This window comes from Tachypleus tridentatus, chromosome 6 (assembly GCF_004210375.1).
Source record: "Tachypleus tridentatus isolate NWPU-2018 chromosome 6, ASM421037v1, whole genome shotgun sequence".
In the NCBI taxonomy this organism is placed as follows: Eukaryota; Metazoa; Arthropoda; class Merostomata; order Xiphosura; family Limulidae; genus Tachypleus; species Tachypleus tridentatus.
The window spans coordinates 116,079,856-116,097,006 of NC_134830.1; the positions used below are offsets into that span (position 1 = coordinate 116,079,856).

General features: G+C 35.3%; 1 protein-coding gene across 4 annotated transcripts in view; it reads left to right on the forward strand.

Moving 5' to 3' along the window:
* The first annotated feature begins 213 nt into the window (after positions 1 to 213).
* Positions 214 to 17,151, forward strand: part of LOC143253380 (carcinine transporter-like) — a 37,890-nt gene continuing 20,952 nt past the window's right edge. The window contains exons 1-4 of one of the 4 annotated variants that reach the window (XM_076507152.1): positions 226 to 507; positions 2,930 to 3,171; positions 13,636 to 13,828; positions 14,254 to 14,680. In XM_076507152.1, the coding sequence (XP_076363267.1) occupies positions 13,824 to 13,828; positions 14,254 to 14,680 (432 nt within the window). In that variant the 5' untranslated portion in view covers positions 226 to 507; positions 2,930 to 3,171; positions 13,636 to 13,823. Of the gene's footprint in view, positions 508 to 2,929; positions 3,172 to 13,635; positions 13,829 to 14,253; positions 14,681 to 17,151 lie in introns of all 4 variants that reach the window. The other 3 variants (XM_076507154.1, XM_076507151.1, XM_076507153.1) reach the window with 3 other exon arrangements.

Genomic DNA, 17,151 nt, shown 5'->3' on the forward strand with positions numbered 1-17,151 from the left:
TTTCGTAAGATATAACGAAGATGGCGTTGTCGGGAAAAATCGAAAGCATTATCTCAGACATATAATGTCTGTATCAGTACTTATGATATCATATCGTAATATATGATATTTGGATAAAAATTAAACCAACGTGTTAATTGGTTTACACGTCTTTTACGACCAATTTTAATATATTTATTTTCTGTTAGCGATGTGGATACTTTTAACAGTACAATGTATTTTATTTCTATACATATTCTTGATAACATAACAAAAAAGACACCTTTTTTTTTTTTAACTGCATGGAAGTTGCGTCATAATCATATGTTTCTAATTGCAGCGGTATTCGGTATTATATGTGTGTATGATGAGACTGAAGCTTGGTAACTAATTAGTATTTATTCCGTTTACTAAACTATTTTTCACTTAAATGCAACAACTTTTTTATAAAATTTATGTTAATATAACATAAAAAATTCTTTATCGTATCCAGAATTTTTGCGAGAGCATCTTTACGATTACTTCATCGTAAGTAAAGAAACGTTAAATTACATTTTATATTTAAGTAACGTGTGAAAGTGCAAAGCTTATATGATGTTTTCTATAAATACTGAGTAGAGATGACCATGAAGGTCAGTGTTAGTGTTATTTATGTTTGGGTGAATATAAGAATTGATGGAAATAAATTGTTATTTTTGGAATATTTATTATTTGTTCTATTAAATCTAAAATGGGTGTCGAGAAGGCTCCTAATAGGTATTTTTGAATTTTTAAAACATTTTGTTGGAATTTCATTACAACTAATTCTTCTTATACATAAATATCAAAGTTTAATTATAATGCTGATGGTGTTTGGACCATACATGATGAATGCATGTAATAGCGATAGTGCGGCAATGTCTACGATGACATCAACTTTTTTAAAACTATTTTAAATAGTATCAAAGAAAATACATTGTGTAAAACAAGTGAAACAAAATTTCTGATTACTGAAATAATCTTATACAATTCTCCATTTATTCTAATCAAAACTGGTTACACAAGAATGCTATATTGATATAACTTGCTGATTAACATATCCTTAGACATATGGACTTTATTAACAAATAGAATATATTGTGAAATATACATGTATTAACTTGGAAACTACTCCATGTTCAATCTGTCAGGGTGTACTGTAAGGGTCATTAAAGTTTATTTACCATACTAATGACAGTAATGTGTATGCATCTTAATTTAAGGGCAATTTTGCATATCATGTTTGATAACATACATTATGCCTTCCCCCTTTTCTTTTGAAAATTTTCACATTGAAACTGTGATTATGTTTTTCAAATAAAAATATTAATATATCTGAGTTTTAAAAATACTTTTGAATGAGATTTGTTTAAATGTCTGTTCAAAATTTGTTATCTAATGGAATGTGTCAAACAACCACAGTTTGCATGTTCTCTTAGCTGTTTTGATTGTTTATTTCCCTTTTAAAATAATAATTTAACAGTTGCATAGAACTAAATCTGTGGTAATGGAGCATCTAGGGACTGTACATGTGAAAAGGCATAAGCATCAAATAACATGTGAGTGGAGGTAGAATTATCATATAGTAATCAGTTAACTGAGTTATGGTGTATTTCATACATCTTGTTAGGAATGGCATCTTTGTGATGGTTAGGCATATGATGTGTGTGATTTTGTAGTTGGTCAGAACTATCTAGTGAAAAATAATGTAATACACGTTTTTATCTCAAGACGGTTGGTATGGGTATTGACACTTTAATTAAAATAAAGTACTGAACAATGTTTCAACCTTCTTAGGTGAACTTCAGGATAACAAAGAGAGTTTGCAGTTAGATGACCTAAGAAGGTCAAAATGTTGTTCTGTACTTTACCTTAATTAAAGTTTCTGTACCCATACCAGCTGTCTTGAAAATAAATTTTTACTTCATATGGGTTTCCCATTATCACAAAATTCATTTTTTATATGTGCTTTATCACACAAGTACTGATACACTAGTTAACAAATTAGTGAGCAGAATGAAACAAAATAATTTGGCCCTACCCCTAGAGGTTATGAAATGCTTTATCAAATTTACCCAGAGAAACCAATCTGAAAGTTGTAAATGGTCATTAAGTATGTTTACTCTATATATTATATGTTCTAGTGTTTTCATGTTAATATTGTTCTCATAATTATTATTCAGTGGGGTTAGTATAACATTTGCTTAATAGAAAATCGATTAATCTTTATGTTTGTACAAAATGGTACAGTGTAGCTTATAAATATTAGTAGGTGTCTTCCTTGTCCCATTTTCTAACTGTGTTTATTAAACTGTCAAAAATATCATTAACTCAATAGGGTCTAGACAGTTTTGACCATTTAGAAATAAGTTTAATTTTTAGAAGAGTAATTTGTGTTTTTGCAATTAAAAAAAACAACAGGATTATAGTATGTAGTGCAAGTGTGAGAACAAATTAATTATTGAATCACCTCCAGAGATGTGAGTTTTGTTGAATAGCAAAAAGGTGAAACTGCTGAACAGATGTTAGAATTGTAAGATTGTAGAAGTTAGTACTGTATTTATATTTAAGAATGCACTATTATGAAGTTAGTTTATCAGGAGAATAAAATTCTATTCCTAAAAATAATTCAGAGATGGCTATTTACTAGAGCAATTCCTGAGTTGAAACAGTTCAGCTAATATGTGAATTGACAGTTAAGAATATATAAAAATTGTCTATTCAGAATGAGGAAAAATTAAAAGTGATGTTTCTTAATTGTTGAAAAGGTAGGAAGAAAAAATTATTTGACCAAAAAGTTTCATAATGGAATCAAGACTATCATAAACATCAGGGTTTTATTAAGATATATTATTAATTCAAATCTTGGGTAAAAAAAATCTAATTTCATTTTCAAATCTTACACTTGGTTTGGTTTGAATTTTGTGCAAAGCTACAAGAGGGCTATCTTTGCTAGCCATCCCTAAGTTAGCAATATAAGACTAGAGGGAATGCAGCTAGTCATCACCATCTTCCACCAGTTCTTGGGCTACTCTCTTTCCAATGAATAGTGGGATTGACCATCACATTATGATGCTCCCATGGCTGAAAGGGTGAACGTTTGGTGTGGCAAGGATTCGAACCCGCAACACTCGGATTAAGAGTTGAGTGCCTCTCGGAGATATGTTGTTATAAGTTAGTATTATCTTTTTTTCTTTTTCTTTTTGTACTGTTAGTTTGAATTAGAGTTGAACAGTTTCTGTTGAGTTTCATGCTCTTGTTTTAATGGAAATTTGGGTACAATATGCTTGGAAAACTCAAGCAACATGCAGTATCTGTGAGAACTAAGTGCACATGACTTTGAAAGCTCATATGCACCACTGGTAAATAACAGAATAATTGTAATTGTTGTAAGAAATTTTGAAGGTTTTAATATCATTAAAAGTATTTTCAAATATAAATGTTAACATTAATAATATGTGTGTATATGTTTGTAAACATTTCAAATTTTATGTTGTTTTATCGGTTACAAGCAATGTTATGTTTGCCATGTATGTAATGGAAATTTGTGTATTTTCCCAGCAGTTGCCCCTAGATGTGAATTTCTGTACGTGGTGAGGGGACCTCCCAGGGAAGGTTCTGTTCTGTCTGGTTACCTTCTCTGGGATTTAAACATCCACCCATGTGTTTGCCGTGTGTGGCGACTCGTGAAGGGGAGGAGAGGATCCTGGTGATTGAGGGGTCCAACCTTAACACACCACTTTGGCCTTGAATTCCTGTAGACGGGTGGCCTTTGGGTGGCCCCCCTTGGGTCAATTGGCTCGTCCACTTGGGCTAGAGTCAACCAATAACCAGTGTTGGAAGTTCTCAGTGGGTGTTGTGGACATTGTGCCTGATGCTGGTGTTTGGGTATAGTGCTCACGAAACCCTGGCATTGCTGCATTGTCCTTGCATGACATTGTAGTGCGTCCCCTCGTAGGGCTCCATGGTGGGAGTGGGTACCAAAATTTTTCTTTTTTCCTATGGATCCTCATTCAAAAAATTTAAATAAAATAGTGAAAAAACAGTCAATAGGTAAATGACCACATCTTGAAGACTTTGAGCAGCAATCTTCAACATGTGTAACACACGTACCTCATTTTTTTATATTACATTCTCTTTCAGAAAAACCTTTAGGGAAATGTCCCTCATTTTTATTCAGAAGGGACTAGAGGGTCTTGCTGGCTCTCCAAAGTCAGTAAAGAAGCTTCGATCTGGAGACATATTAGTTGAAACATCCACAACCCAACATAGTGAACTCCTCTTGAATTCAACGGCAATTGGAGATATACCTATTGAGGTTACCCCTCATGCTACCTTGAATTCATCACGAGGAGTTATTGTTGAGAGGGATTTGAAGAATGTCCCTGAGTCAGAGATTCTCGCTGGTCTCTTCACTCAAGGAGTTTCTGCAGTGAGGTGCATCTCCACTGCAAAGATGGAGTTACACTGCCAACAGATACCCTCGTTTTGACATTTACATCATCACGTGCACCTGCCACCATCAAGGCAGGTTATCTAATTTGCAGGGTACGGCCATACATTCCAAACCCTCTCCAATGTTTCCAGTGTCAGAGGTTCGCCACTCAAAGACATCATGTTGTGGTTCCCTGACATGTGCTCGTTGTGGTGGCAAGGATCACGATGCCAATGAATGTGACATGGACCCACATTACCTCAACTGCAATGGTTCTCACCCTTCCTACTTTCGTTCTTGCCCAAAATGGTTGGAGGAAAAAGAGGTGCAGTGTTTGAAAACAATTCATAACATAAGTTATCCTGAGGCTTGGAAATTGCTGCTCGCCACTCCATCTCGGACATATGCTGCTGCACTTCTTTTCACAACTACAGTGGGAGTGCAGACAGATCTCTCTGTGCCTTCAAGAGAATCATTTTCAAAACAAATGAAAAGCCTTTTGACCTCCATGGTTAAAAAGGTTGATGAATCGACTTTCACACCCATCTCTGTTCCTCCCATACATTCCAACAAACCTCAAGATCCACATCCTTCATTTTCAAATACAGGCATTTCTTCTGATACATTTTTTTCTCCCACCCCAAGAGGCAAAACAATCATTCGTTCGCGTCCTCAGTCACTGGAATCCCCTTCCAATAACAAAGACCTGCCAAATCGACCCAGGGCAGGATCCATGGAGGTTGATAGACCTCCTCCGACTAAGGACAGTAAGGAAAAAAGACATGGTCATAAACAGAAGGGTTCTCCAGCCACTTCACCTACCCGTCATTAAAAATGGCCATCTTGATACAATGGAACTGTCGAGGTTTACGTTCTAATCTTAATGATATCAAAACACTGATTGCTTCCTACCATCCTGTATGTCTTTCCTTACAAGAAACATTTCCAAAACCTGCTGATACAGTCACCATTCAGCAGTTTTCTCTGTACAGAAATGACAGGCTGTGTGATGGATGAGTACATGGAGGGGGTGGCACTATTGGTTGATCAGCACGTGTCCACCCTGTCTTTGTCACTCAACACACCCTTGGAGGCTGTAGCCATCCGTGTTTCCTTGGGTCATGCCATCACTGTTTGTTCTCTCTACCTGTCCCCTGGAGAGACATATGATCAATCAGACCTTGATGCTCTCGTTAAACAGTTGCTGTCTCCCTTTCTACTCTTGGGGGACTTTAATGGACGTCATCCCCTCTGGGGAAGTGCTGTTATTGATGGGAGGGGTCGCTCTGTAGAGCGTATGCTCTCTGATCACAACCTTTCTCTTTTCAGTACTGGTTCTTCCACTTATTTTCATGTACCTAGTCAGTCCTTTACCACTATTGATCTCTCAGTTTGCTCTCCTTCATTATTCTCCCATTTTTCATGGAGGGTTGACAATAATCCACTAGGCAGTGATCATTTTCCTATACTTTTGAGAGAGACTGGCCATGGTCAATGCCACCCTACCTGTGTGCCCCGGTGGAAGCTGGATCAGGCAGACTGGTCCACTTTCACTGCTCTCGCAAAACTTGATCCTGCCATCATGAATCAGCTATCAATAGACGACTGTGTGGCAACGTTAACTGGCTGTATTATACAAGCAGCTGCTCAGTGTATTCCTAAAACCTCTACATGTTTTCCACGATATCCTCATCCGTGGTGGAATCCTACTTGCTACTTAGCATGGAAGGCTCAAAAACGGGCCTGGGATACATTCCATAGATATTCCACACTTTTGAACAGCGTCGCTTTCCAACGGGCCTGTGCACATGCTAGGTGGGTAAGACGTCAAAGCCAGAGGGAATCTTGGATTAAGTTCACAACTAGCATATCTTCTGCCACCAGTTCCAAGGTTATATGGGACAGGATTCGAAAGGTCAGTGGGCACTACAATTCTGTCCCCCTCTCAATCTTACTGTCTGATGGTCAGGAGGTAGCTGATGTCCGGAGCATCGCTGATACTCTAGATGAAAGCTTTTGCTGGGTAGGTAGCACTTCTGCTTGTTCCTCCACCTTCTTGGCTATCAAGACTCAGGCAGAGCGTTCACCTCTTTCCTTTCGAACTGACTGTCTCTTTGACTATAATTGTCCCTTTACACTGGTGGAACTGAAAATGGCCCTTCATCGGCAGTACATCTGTTGGACATGATGATGTACACTATGACATGCTGCATCATCTATCTCCTGCTTCTCTTGATGTCCTTCTAATTGTCTTTAACCAGATCTGGCAGGAGAAAGTTTTTCCTGATGCCTGGCACCAGGCTATTATTTTACCTTTCTATAAGCCAGGGAAAGATCCCAAGATTCCTTCAAACTACCATCCAATTGCTTTGACGAGCTCTCTCTGTAAGACATTAGAAAGGATGGTTAATGCTCGTCTTGTTTGGTTTCTCGAATCAAACAACTTCCTCTCGCCCATTCAGTGTGGGTTCCGACAACAGCATTCCACCATGGACCACCTAATTCAACTTGAAACATCAATCAGAGAAGCCTTTCTCAAATGCCAACATCTTGTATCAATATTCTTTGACATTGAGAATGCTTATGACACAATATGGAAGTATGGCATTTTGCGAGACCTCCATACTTATGGGTTAAGTGGCCATTTACCCATGTTTATTAAAAATTTTTTAATGGACAGGAGATTCCAAGTTCGTGTGGGTTCAACACTTTCCCGTTCTTTTGTACAGGAACTTGGAGTCCCTCAGGGCTGTGTTTTGAGTGTCACACTTTTCAGTATAAAGATAAATGCCATCACTGAACAACTCCCTCTCACTGTTGCGAATGGGCTGTATGTCGACGACTTTCACATCTCATGTCAGTCGTCAAACATGAGACATATTGAGTGGCAACTACAAACTGCCCTCAATCGTGTACTGAAGTGAACTATGGCAAACGGCTTTAATTTTTCTCTCTCTAAAACCATTTGCATGCACTTTTGCCGCCAATGGGGTATTCACCCTGATCCTGAACTTCATATTGGTGAAGTTTCGCTGCCAGTGGTCTCTGAGACCAAGTTCTTGGGGCTTATCTTTGACCGTAAGCTGACCTTTATACCACACTTAAAGCAGCTACAGGTCAAATGCACAAGAGCACTAAACATCCTCCGTGTCTTTTCTACTGCCAGTTGAGGAGCATATCGATGTTCTATGTTAAAGGTATATTGTGCTCTTATTCGCTCAAAACTCGACTATGGATCAATGGTCTATGGCTCTGCCAGACCCTCGGCCTTAAAGATGGTGGACCCCATTCATCACCAAGGACTTTGACTCTGCACTGGGGCTTTTTGCCAAAGTTCAAAGCTTATACGTTGAATCTCATGAACCTTCTCTGCACCTTCGCAGTTTGCAACTATCTTTACTATATTCTTTGAAACTATGTTCCTTTCCAAAGCATCCCACCTGGGGTTCTGTTTTCCTTCCTCAGTGGGCCGTACTTTTTCAGAACAGACGATCTGCCATTGCTCCTTTTGGCCTTCACATCCAGGCACAATTGGATGAATTGGGTCTGTCCTTGGATAACATTGCAGAATCCACAGGTGCCATTGTGTATGTGTTGCATGGTAGCATGGTTGCAGGTGAAATGTGACCTTTCTTTCAGTCAGCTGATAAAGGCAGATACTCCAGATTGGAAGTACTGTCTTTTATTTAATGAACATCTTTAAACAATCATTCTGTTCCAAGTTATACAGATGGTTCCAAATCAGGTAATTCAGTGGACTCTGCCATGGTTTGCTGCAGTTCAGTGGTTGCACACAGAATCCCCTCTACAGCTTCTGTGTTCACTGCTGAATTGTATGCTATATCTCTTGCCCTGGATCATGTTGAAGCTGAGCAGTACTTCAACTGCACTATTTATACTGACTTGCTTACTTTTCTACTGGCCCTGGAACTCGCTGATATTCAAAACCGACTGGCCCATTTCTCATTAACATCTACTTCTATCCAGTTTTTCTGGATACCAGGCCATGTTGGTATTCGCGGGAACGAGCTTGCAAACACGGCAGCTAAATCTATCTGCTCTGGCACTATCAGCACTGTGCCTGTTCCGTACATGGACTATGGACCTGTATTTGAGGCTCAGCTCCGTGCCAGCTGGCAGTCCACTTGGAGTGAGCAATGCGACAACAGGCTTTTTCAAATAAAACCCTATATTGGGCTTTGGCCATCTAGCTTCCGTAAGGTTCGGAAGGAGGAAGCTGTTTTAACTAGACCACACGTTGGTCACAGTTTTTTAACTCATCGTCTTCTTTTATTTGGAACTGTTGCACCAGTGTGCAGTTTGTGTAACACTCAAATCACTGTAAGCCACATTTTACTTTCTTGCCATCATTACGACTCTCAACGACGGCACTATTTTAAACATGTTTTTTCCCAGGGTTTATCTGTAACATTGGATAGTGATATTGGTGATGATGACACTGTCCACCTTGATAAAGTTTTTAGTTTTTTAATGGCCATTAATCTTTTTAATCTCATTTAAGTGTTGGATATTTATTCATTACACCTTTTAATTGTGGTTCCCGTTTCAAAGTTTCAATCTCTCTAGTTCAATTTGAAATTGGAAAATGGCCAGAACATTAAATAACTCGACACCAGGACTGGAAAGGCCAACTTCAGGTGACTAACGCTGCTGTTTGAACTACTCGTTAGTCGTCCTGGCGAGTCGTTATTCCAATTTTGCTGCATGTCTTTTAAACTTTTATTACTTTACCCTTTTGTACTGGCCATAATGACACATAACCCAGAACCAGGACTGGAAAGACCAACTTCAGGTGACTGACGGTGGTTCTGGTACTTGCCTGTTAGTCTTCCTGGCAGGTTATGATCATTACCATTTTGTTAGAGAAAGTACTTTACAACTTCTTTTACTCTGCTTTCTCTCTTAACATTGCAGACTAGGTGTCAACATTGGTTTTATGCTTTTTCTGTTTTTCAATGATGTCTTGTTTTACCTTCATTTCCTTTTCTGTATTTTACTGCATTTAATTTGATTTTACCTTTTTACCGGATGTTTGGCACAGATAGCCTAGCTGCTTTGTGCTATAAAACACTAAATCAATCAATCAATCCCAGCAGTTGTGTGTTATCTTCACTCTTTTTTGCTTTTAACAGTGAGAGCAGACTATTTTAAAGAACATCCATGCTAATATGGTATCAGTATTTTTAGCCAGTTTTTTTTCATGAAAATGTTTTATTTTGAAATGTGACTATTAAGATCTTTGAAACTATTTTCTCTTGAAAATCAAAAGGGTTAGAGGGGATCTGATTAAGGTGTATAAGATTGTTACAGACACTGGTAGCATTACTATTTCAACTTTTTTTTTCTCACTTACAGGTGAGTATTGGTAGGACTGGTTTGACACAAATAACTTGTGGCAGGATAGAAGCCATCTCCAGTTAGAAAAGTTTTATTTTATAACAATGTATTTGAACTTTGGAATGTATTGCCTCCATAAATGGTGGTAGCAGCATATTTTAGGGTGTATAAAAGAAGGCATGATAAATTTGGGAATGACAAGAGCTGGCAGTTTGCATATATCCATAGTTTAGCTTAGTGGATAGGGTAGCCTAGATGTACCAACAGGTCCATTGTTATCCATAAATGTTGTGCTATTTAAACTTGTGACCTATTTAAACTTTGTTTTGCTTTAAACATTTTTTTGTTAAATATTTTTTCTTTCCATGGAGAACTTTGAACATTCTTCTCTTAGAAATGTCCTGTGGCCTTTTATTGCTTAACAGTCTGCTTCATAACAATTTCTGTTAGACTGTCTAGACAGATATGTCTGTTATGTGAACAGTTTGGTAACTATCTCAACATCCACAAAGACACAATAGCTAACTTACAGTACACTCTCTGACAACCTGTAAATAACCTTCTCTATTTACTATTCTTGATATGCACCTGCTTCATAAATTGAGTTTAATATATAATTTCTCTTCTTTTGATGATTTTAAGAAAGACAGCATTTTTTAAAATAATTGGAAGAAGATTTGTCTACTTGTAAGCTGTTAGGTTATTTGGAAGATCATTGATGCCAGCTAGACCTCTAAACTTGTAAGTTTGAAATTTTTAAGTTCAAGCACTGGTTATGACAAATATCTGAATGTTTTGTTCATCCAGGGATACAAAAACAACAGTATTTGTTCACTTTGGATGGCTGGCTTGAGATGATTGAAGAGTAAATCAGACCTTCTGTGTTGCATGGTAGCCTGTTTGGTATTGTGTATGTGTTGCATGGTAGCCTGTTTGGTATTGTGTATTAAATAATCATTAGTCAACAGATGGCCAGAGTTCATTGTGGACCTGAACCTGATGGATTATATTTTGCATTATTGGTTTCATGTTTTGGCCCATGTGCTGTAGATTCTAGAACGAGTGTGGTACAGGGTAAGGAACACACAGAGATATTCAGAATAAGATTCAAACTCTGTTAGAGAAGACTGATTTGTGAGACACCATTCTCTAAACATGGGTGTTGCAAAGTGTCTTAGTTCAAAACTTGGCCAGGGCAGATATCTCAATATTATTAAGAAAATGAGAATATCCAATATGAGAATATCCAGGGAACAGAAAGCCAACCATTTGGCTTGTCAAATGCTACTTCTCTACCAACCATTGCATCAAAACTAAAACTTAATGTAATTTTTCATATCAGTCCATCAAACACTTAACACTATACTTCACATATTCAGATAAACTTTTCCATTAGTTTATAACACAAAAAGGGGAATAATTTTTTCAAATAAAAAGTTTTTTGTGTAGACATTTAAAATCATTACCCCTAATTAATATTTAAATTTGTGTTTCCAACCATTTTAGTCCACATGAAATAGAACATCCATAGGAAGTTATCCTAAAAAGAAAACTATCAATTCCATACAGCTACATCCATAAATTCCTGGTTTTTATGTGCTCTAAATACAGTATACCCAAAATTTTAAATATCTACTCATAGGTCTAACATTTAAACCAGTTATTCTGGTATTCTGTCTCTGGAGACTTTCCAGCACTTTGATATTGTCCATGTTTAAAGGATACACATTTCGTGTAGTGCCTTAAAGAATGCCTCACCAAAGTGTTGTACAAGATTAAAATAACTCTTCTATTCTTATGCTGAAAGTTTCTATAAATATCTCTCAGAACCATATAAAGTTTTATTTACCCTAGCTTACAGGCTCAAGCATGTTTTACTACCTCATGTATATTGTGCTTTAGTTTAAATAACATTAGTCCCCCTTTGCTCTGAAATGACAATTATGCTTTAATTGCATTACTGTACATTTGCAAACATTAAAACTCATTTTTCCATAGTCTGGAACAATCATTTACTCTTCATGTCTTCTGAATGATGGAAACACTCAATGCTCATAATAGCTATGAGTTTTTACTGTTATGATGCTTGTTCATACTGCTTGTACATTTTTGCTGTTACCATGGTGGTTCATACTGGTTGTGAGTTTTTACTACTACTGTACCAGTTCATAATAGCTTCAACTTTTTACTGCTACCATGCTGGTTCATACTGGTTCTAGGTTTTTTCCATAACCATGTTGGTTTATACTGACCACTGATCAGTCACTGCTGCTTATAAAATCATCTGCCTGTATTGTTTAGTTATAGTTTGAAGGTGTGTATTATATCAAAGTTATATAATCACAAATGTATATTAATTGTAACTTTTAAGAATGTGTTCTGTAAATGTAAATACATCTCGCTGAGAGAGGTTGAAAATAAGATAAATCTCTTTAAAATGTAAACCAAAACACAAGTTTTCATTTTGACATGAGAATAAGTATTTGTACTCTAAGTGGAGTTGAGAGGTGTACTCAAGGATATGGTTTAAAAATAACCCTGAGCTGGGTGTATATATATTCTTTGAATGCATACAAAATAAAATTAATTTATACATGATTAAACATACATTGCATACTGTACACATTTGTAACACAAATTAGAAACATAAACTTGTGCTAATTTTCTAAAGCCAGAAATAATATAAACACTTCATGAGAAGGGGCAACACTACATATTTATAAAATGTTAAAACAAAGGGTCTGCAGAGTATAGCATTTAATGAAATGGAAAGATTTTGTATTGATAAACCATAAATAAAGAAACCCTAACATTATAATATTTCTGTGACATCCAAGTATTTTGTTCTTGAACATTTCTCAATAATCTTAGTGGGAGTAAAGAAAATTTAACATTTTGTCTTTCTAGAATTTCTGCTATAAATAACTGCCTACTTTTATTATATCTGGTAAATGTGTCACTAATGAATATAGTTTGCAATTCCTTACTTTTGTAATAATCTTTCACTTTTTAACCCCTTTTTTACTGTAAAATGTACCTGCTATGCTCATGATATCTATTCCAATTAACCATCTGGAGACATATTTTCATAAAAGTCTTATGCTTACAATCCAGTGATATACACCGTGTTTCTCCGATAATAAGACCTACCCATAAAATAAGACCTAGTGTGATTTTTGGGGATAGTTTTAATATAAGCCCTACCCTTAAAATAAGCCCTAGTTAAGAGTGGCAGGAAGAGGAAAGAAATAAAAAAAAAAAAAATTAATTTATTAATTAGTAGTTAAGTTTGTTTAGTATTTAGTTTATAGTTAGTTAATTAGTTTGTTTAAGTATTAATCAGTTAGTTTAATAGTTAGTTAATTAGTTTGTTTAAGTATTAATCAGTTAGTTTAATAGTTTAATAATAGTTTATTTTAAATGGTTAGTTTAATAGTTTTACTTTGTAACTTCATTTTTTTAATATATCAAAATAAGATATCCCCCAAAAGTAAGCCCTAGTGTCATATTTTGGAGTGAAAATTAATATAAGCCCTGTCTTATTTTCGGAGAAACATGGTAATATGTAGGGATTTTCCTTAAGATAATCAATCAAGTAAAATAATTCATCAAATTTTCCCTGGTTCCTGGAATTACAAAATGTCTGTTCATGTAATAAGGGTTATTATTTTTCTAAGAATTGTATATAACCTTAAAATAAATTTCCACTTCATTTTCTATTTTATATTTTTAACAGATACATTTTTACCATTTATTTTTAAGATAATGCTACAATATGTTTAATATTATAGTAATGTTATATTTGGTTGTTTTTACTTTATTCTTTTATGTATTTTCAAACATAGGTGTTCCCCAGTGGCACAGTGGTATATCTGCAGACTCACAGCACTAGAAATCAGGTTTTGATAGCCCATTGTATAGCTTAGTGCTTAACTAACTACGAACAAACAAAAAGTATGCTTCCTCTCCAATGTGTGTTTTTTTCACATAACTGATTCATCTTACTGATCATGTTTCGAACATATCTAATTTCATGACGTAAGTCTTCCTACTTGAGTCAGATGCTTTAATAGATTCTTAATATTGTTTCTAATAAGTTTATCTTTTGTGAATTAGTAGAAGAGAAATTTCTAAAGAGAATCCATTGGTCATTAACTATAATCAGTTGTAGAAAACCCATGTAAACTGAACATTTGAAATTCTAGATTTGTAAGTGTTCATGCAACTATCTAAGTTGTTGAAAGATAGGTAACTCAAGTTCCTCTGAGTACAGATATATTTCTGTTGATCCTGTCATCAAACTCAGTGAAGCTTATCACAAGGTCCTACATGTACTCCAGTTGGAGGCTGTGTTATAATGTGAAAATAACAAGAATACTGAATGAATTAAAACCAGATTTTAATATTCAACAAAGAACTTTGTAAAGATTCTCAAGTTTTTTTGTTTTTTATCCTGTGTTAAGATACAGAAGTAAGAACATTCAACTACCAGTCATGAATTTTAATGAAGCACTAAAACAGGTTGGAGATTTTGGAATATACCAGAAGCTTCTCTGCATTCTCATGATTTTCCCATCAGCAGCATTATGTGCACTGGTATACTTTACCCAGTTTTTTATTATAATGGTGCCAAACCATTGGTGTTATGTTGAACAACCTGGTAGTTCCAGTTTCACTCTAGAAGAGTGGAAGAACATTACTTTACCAAAAGAAACAGCTGATGCACAACATACTTACCAGCAATGTAAGCAGTATGATATAAACATAACAGATATTCAACATAATCAGTCAGTTGGATATCCATTGTTATTAGAAGATGTGGACATAGTTCCATGTAAGAATGGATGGGAGTATGATTTTTCATCCTTGTATCCAACATTTGCCACAGAGGTATGTTTCTATCACATAAAAAATATCCATAGTTTAATCTGAAAATAATTTAATTTATTATTTTTAAGGATAAATTACTTGTAGATTCAAATGTCCTGTTATCATCTGTATTTTCTTTGACTTTACTGTAGCACCGTAGTAAATAGAAATATGGGTGTAGTAATGAAACAGTAATACCATAAAATTGATCTTTCAATTAAAGAGTCGTTACAGTGACAGAAAATTTTGAAGTTGTTGAATTTCATTCTGAACTGTTTTAAAATATAAATCTGTATTTATCAAAGGTGAAAATGTTTAATACCTTTTTTATCTTCTGAATTTTGTTGAACATTCTTTCTTTTTCATTTGGAAATATTTTTAATGGTACAAAATTATGCACATGTAGTTTAATCTGTTACAGTAAGGGTAAAAAGTTTGCCAGAAATGTTATTTTGAATATTACACTATGGCAGAAGATATTGAAATATGTTATGGTAGAGGATGCCCTTTAATGTGTGTGTGTGAACAAAGTTTAAACATAAGTACTGTGACTTACCACACAACTTGATAAAAGTTAACAAGGTGGAATAAGATACATGTATCTAGGTGCAACACTGAAGTGAAACCTATTACACTGTAACAAAAAGTGAATAATTTTAAAGTGCCTTATCAGGTTTTCAGTTAGAGTTCTCAGGGCTCAAGAATGTTTTGTTTTGATAAAATATTTTAAAAATAGAAACTTCTCTGTTGTTAGAATATTATATTAGTGCTGAATGAAGATTGTGTATGTATCACTTCTGAAGGTTTAAGGTTTTCTCTGTAGGTAAAAGAACGTGGGGGGGGGTAATCTTATTTTTCAGGTATGACTAAACCCAGGTGTGATATCATGGAACTTGGTTGTCTGTTTATGGTTCATTAAAGAAATAATTCATTTTGTGATTTCAGTTATCTGTTTTTTACTCCATTTACAAAATATGTAGACTCAAGTTAGTTGCACTACAAATTAAAAATAGTAGTATGATTATTATTAACAGGAGACTTCACCTTCCATGTGTAACACTACATTGTTTCAAGGTACAATTGGAGAAGTTTGTCATTCAGCACAGAGAGCAGATCCTAGTATTATTATAACTGAGAACGATATGGTTAAGAATTACACGAGTGCATTATCTTTGATGTTTATAGTTAGTTCTAGAGGATGTAGCTTGCATACCTATTAAACAACAGCAAATTATTATTATTATTATATCATAATAATTAAGTACTTTAGATAAAAGTAAAGTGTGGGACTTACTTTATAGATTTAAAGAAACAGGGACAAAATACTTCGGAGAAATATTGTTCAAATTTTTGTTTTGTTGACTTTTTTTAGCACAAGTTCGTGACATATTCTCAAGATCTTTCTTAGATCTATGAGATTTTCAGTAGAAGATTCCACACATTTCAGCAGGTACCCATGCTGAGAATAATGTATACTTAAATGCCCCTCTACAGTATTCCATTCTTACATTGTGTCACCCATTCTGTTGTTATAATCGATTGTTCTTTTGCACTGTTTTATTTGTTAGGTAGATTGCTTAAGTTTTAATTCTTGAAGTTGTAGTTGTATGTACACCCATTCTTATTGTTGTACCTTATTTAACTTTTATTCACTTATAAGGAATTTTCTGATTGTAACTTTTTAATCTGTAATATCACATTCTGTGTATACATATGTGAACTTTCAGTTGAAATTTCTGTGTGTGCTTATTGTAATATTTCAAATACTGTGATAAAAGTTAATGCCAGGATGAAACTTTCTGTTCTAAGAGCTTCTTTATATCTGAAGTTGTTTTATGAGATATTTGTTTCTCTTTCTGTTAGAGTTCAATTTTTTCACCTTTGCTTTCATGGTAGGGTTTGTCTCTTGCCTTCTTCTATATCTTTCTTCCTGGTTAGCTTATAAATTTAAACTTGCTGACTATTCAAAATTTTAGTTACCTATTTCAGATTTATGCTTTCAGAGTTAAAAGAGCACCTACCTCTGAATGGGCATGTTTTATACTATCTCTCCAAATCTAAGTCAGATTGATGTCTCATTCAGATTAGGAAATGGCTATCTAAATGTGTATAAATTATCCTTGATGGAGGGAAAATCTTTTAGTTTTTATAAGTGTTAACTCATGGCTATTTCAGCTATACCCATTGCTAACAGATGCATAAAATCAAGCATGCAGCCATGCATCCTCCATAGACAAGCATTGGCAGTAGAATGGGTCGTACTGAAGAGCTCAGCGACTTTCGATGTGACATTCTCATAGGATGCTACCTTTCCAACTAGTCAATTTATCAAATTTCTGCCCTGCTAGAGCTACCTCGGTCAACTGTATGTGCTGTTATTGTGAAGTGGAAATGTCTAGGAATACCACCAACTCAGTCATGAAGCAGTAAGCCACCCAAGCTCACAGAACAGGACTGCTGAGTGCTGAAACACATAGCACATAAAAAGCATC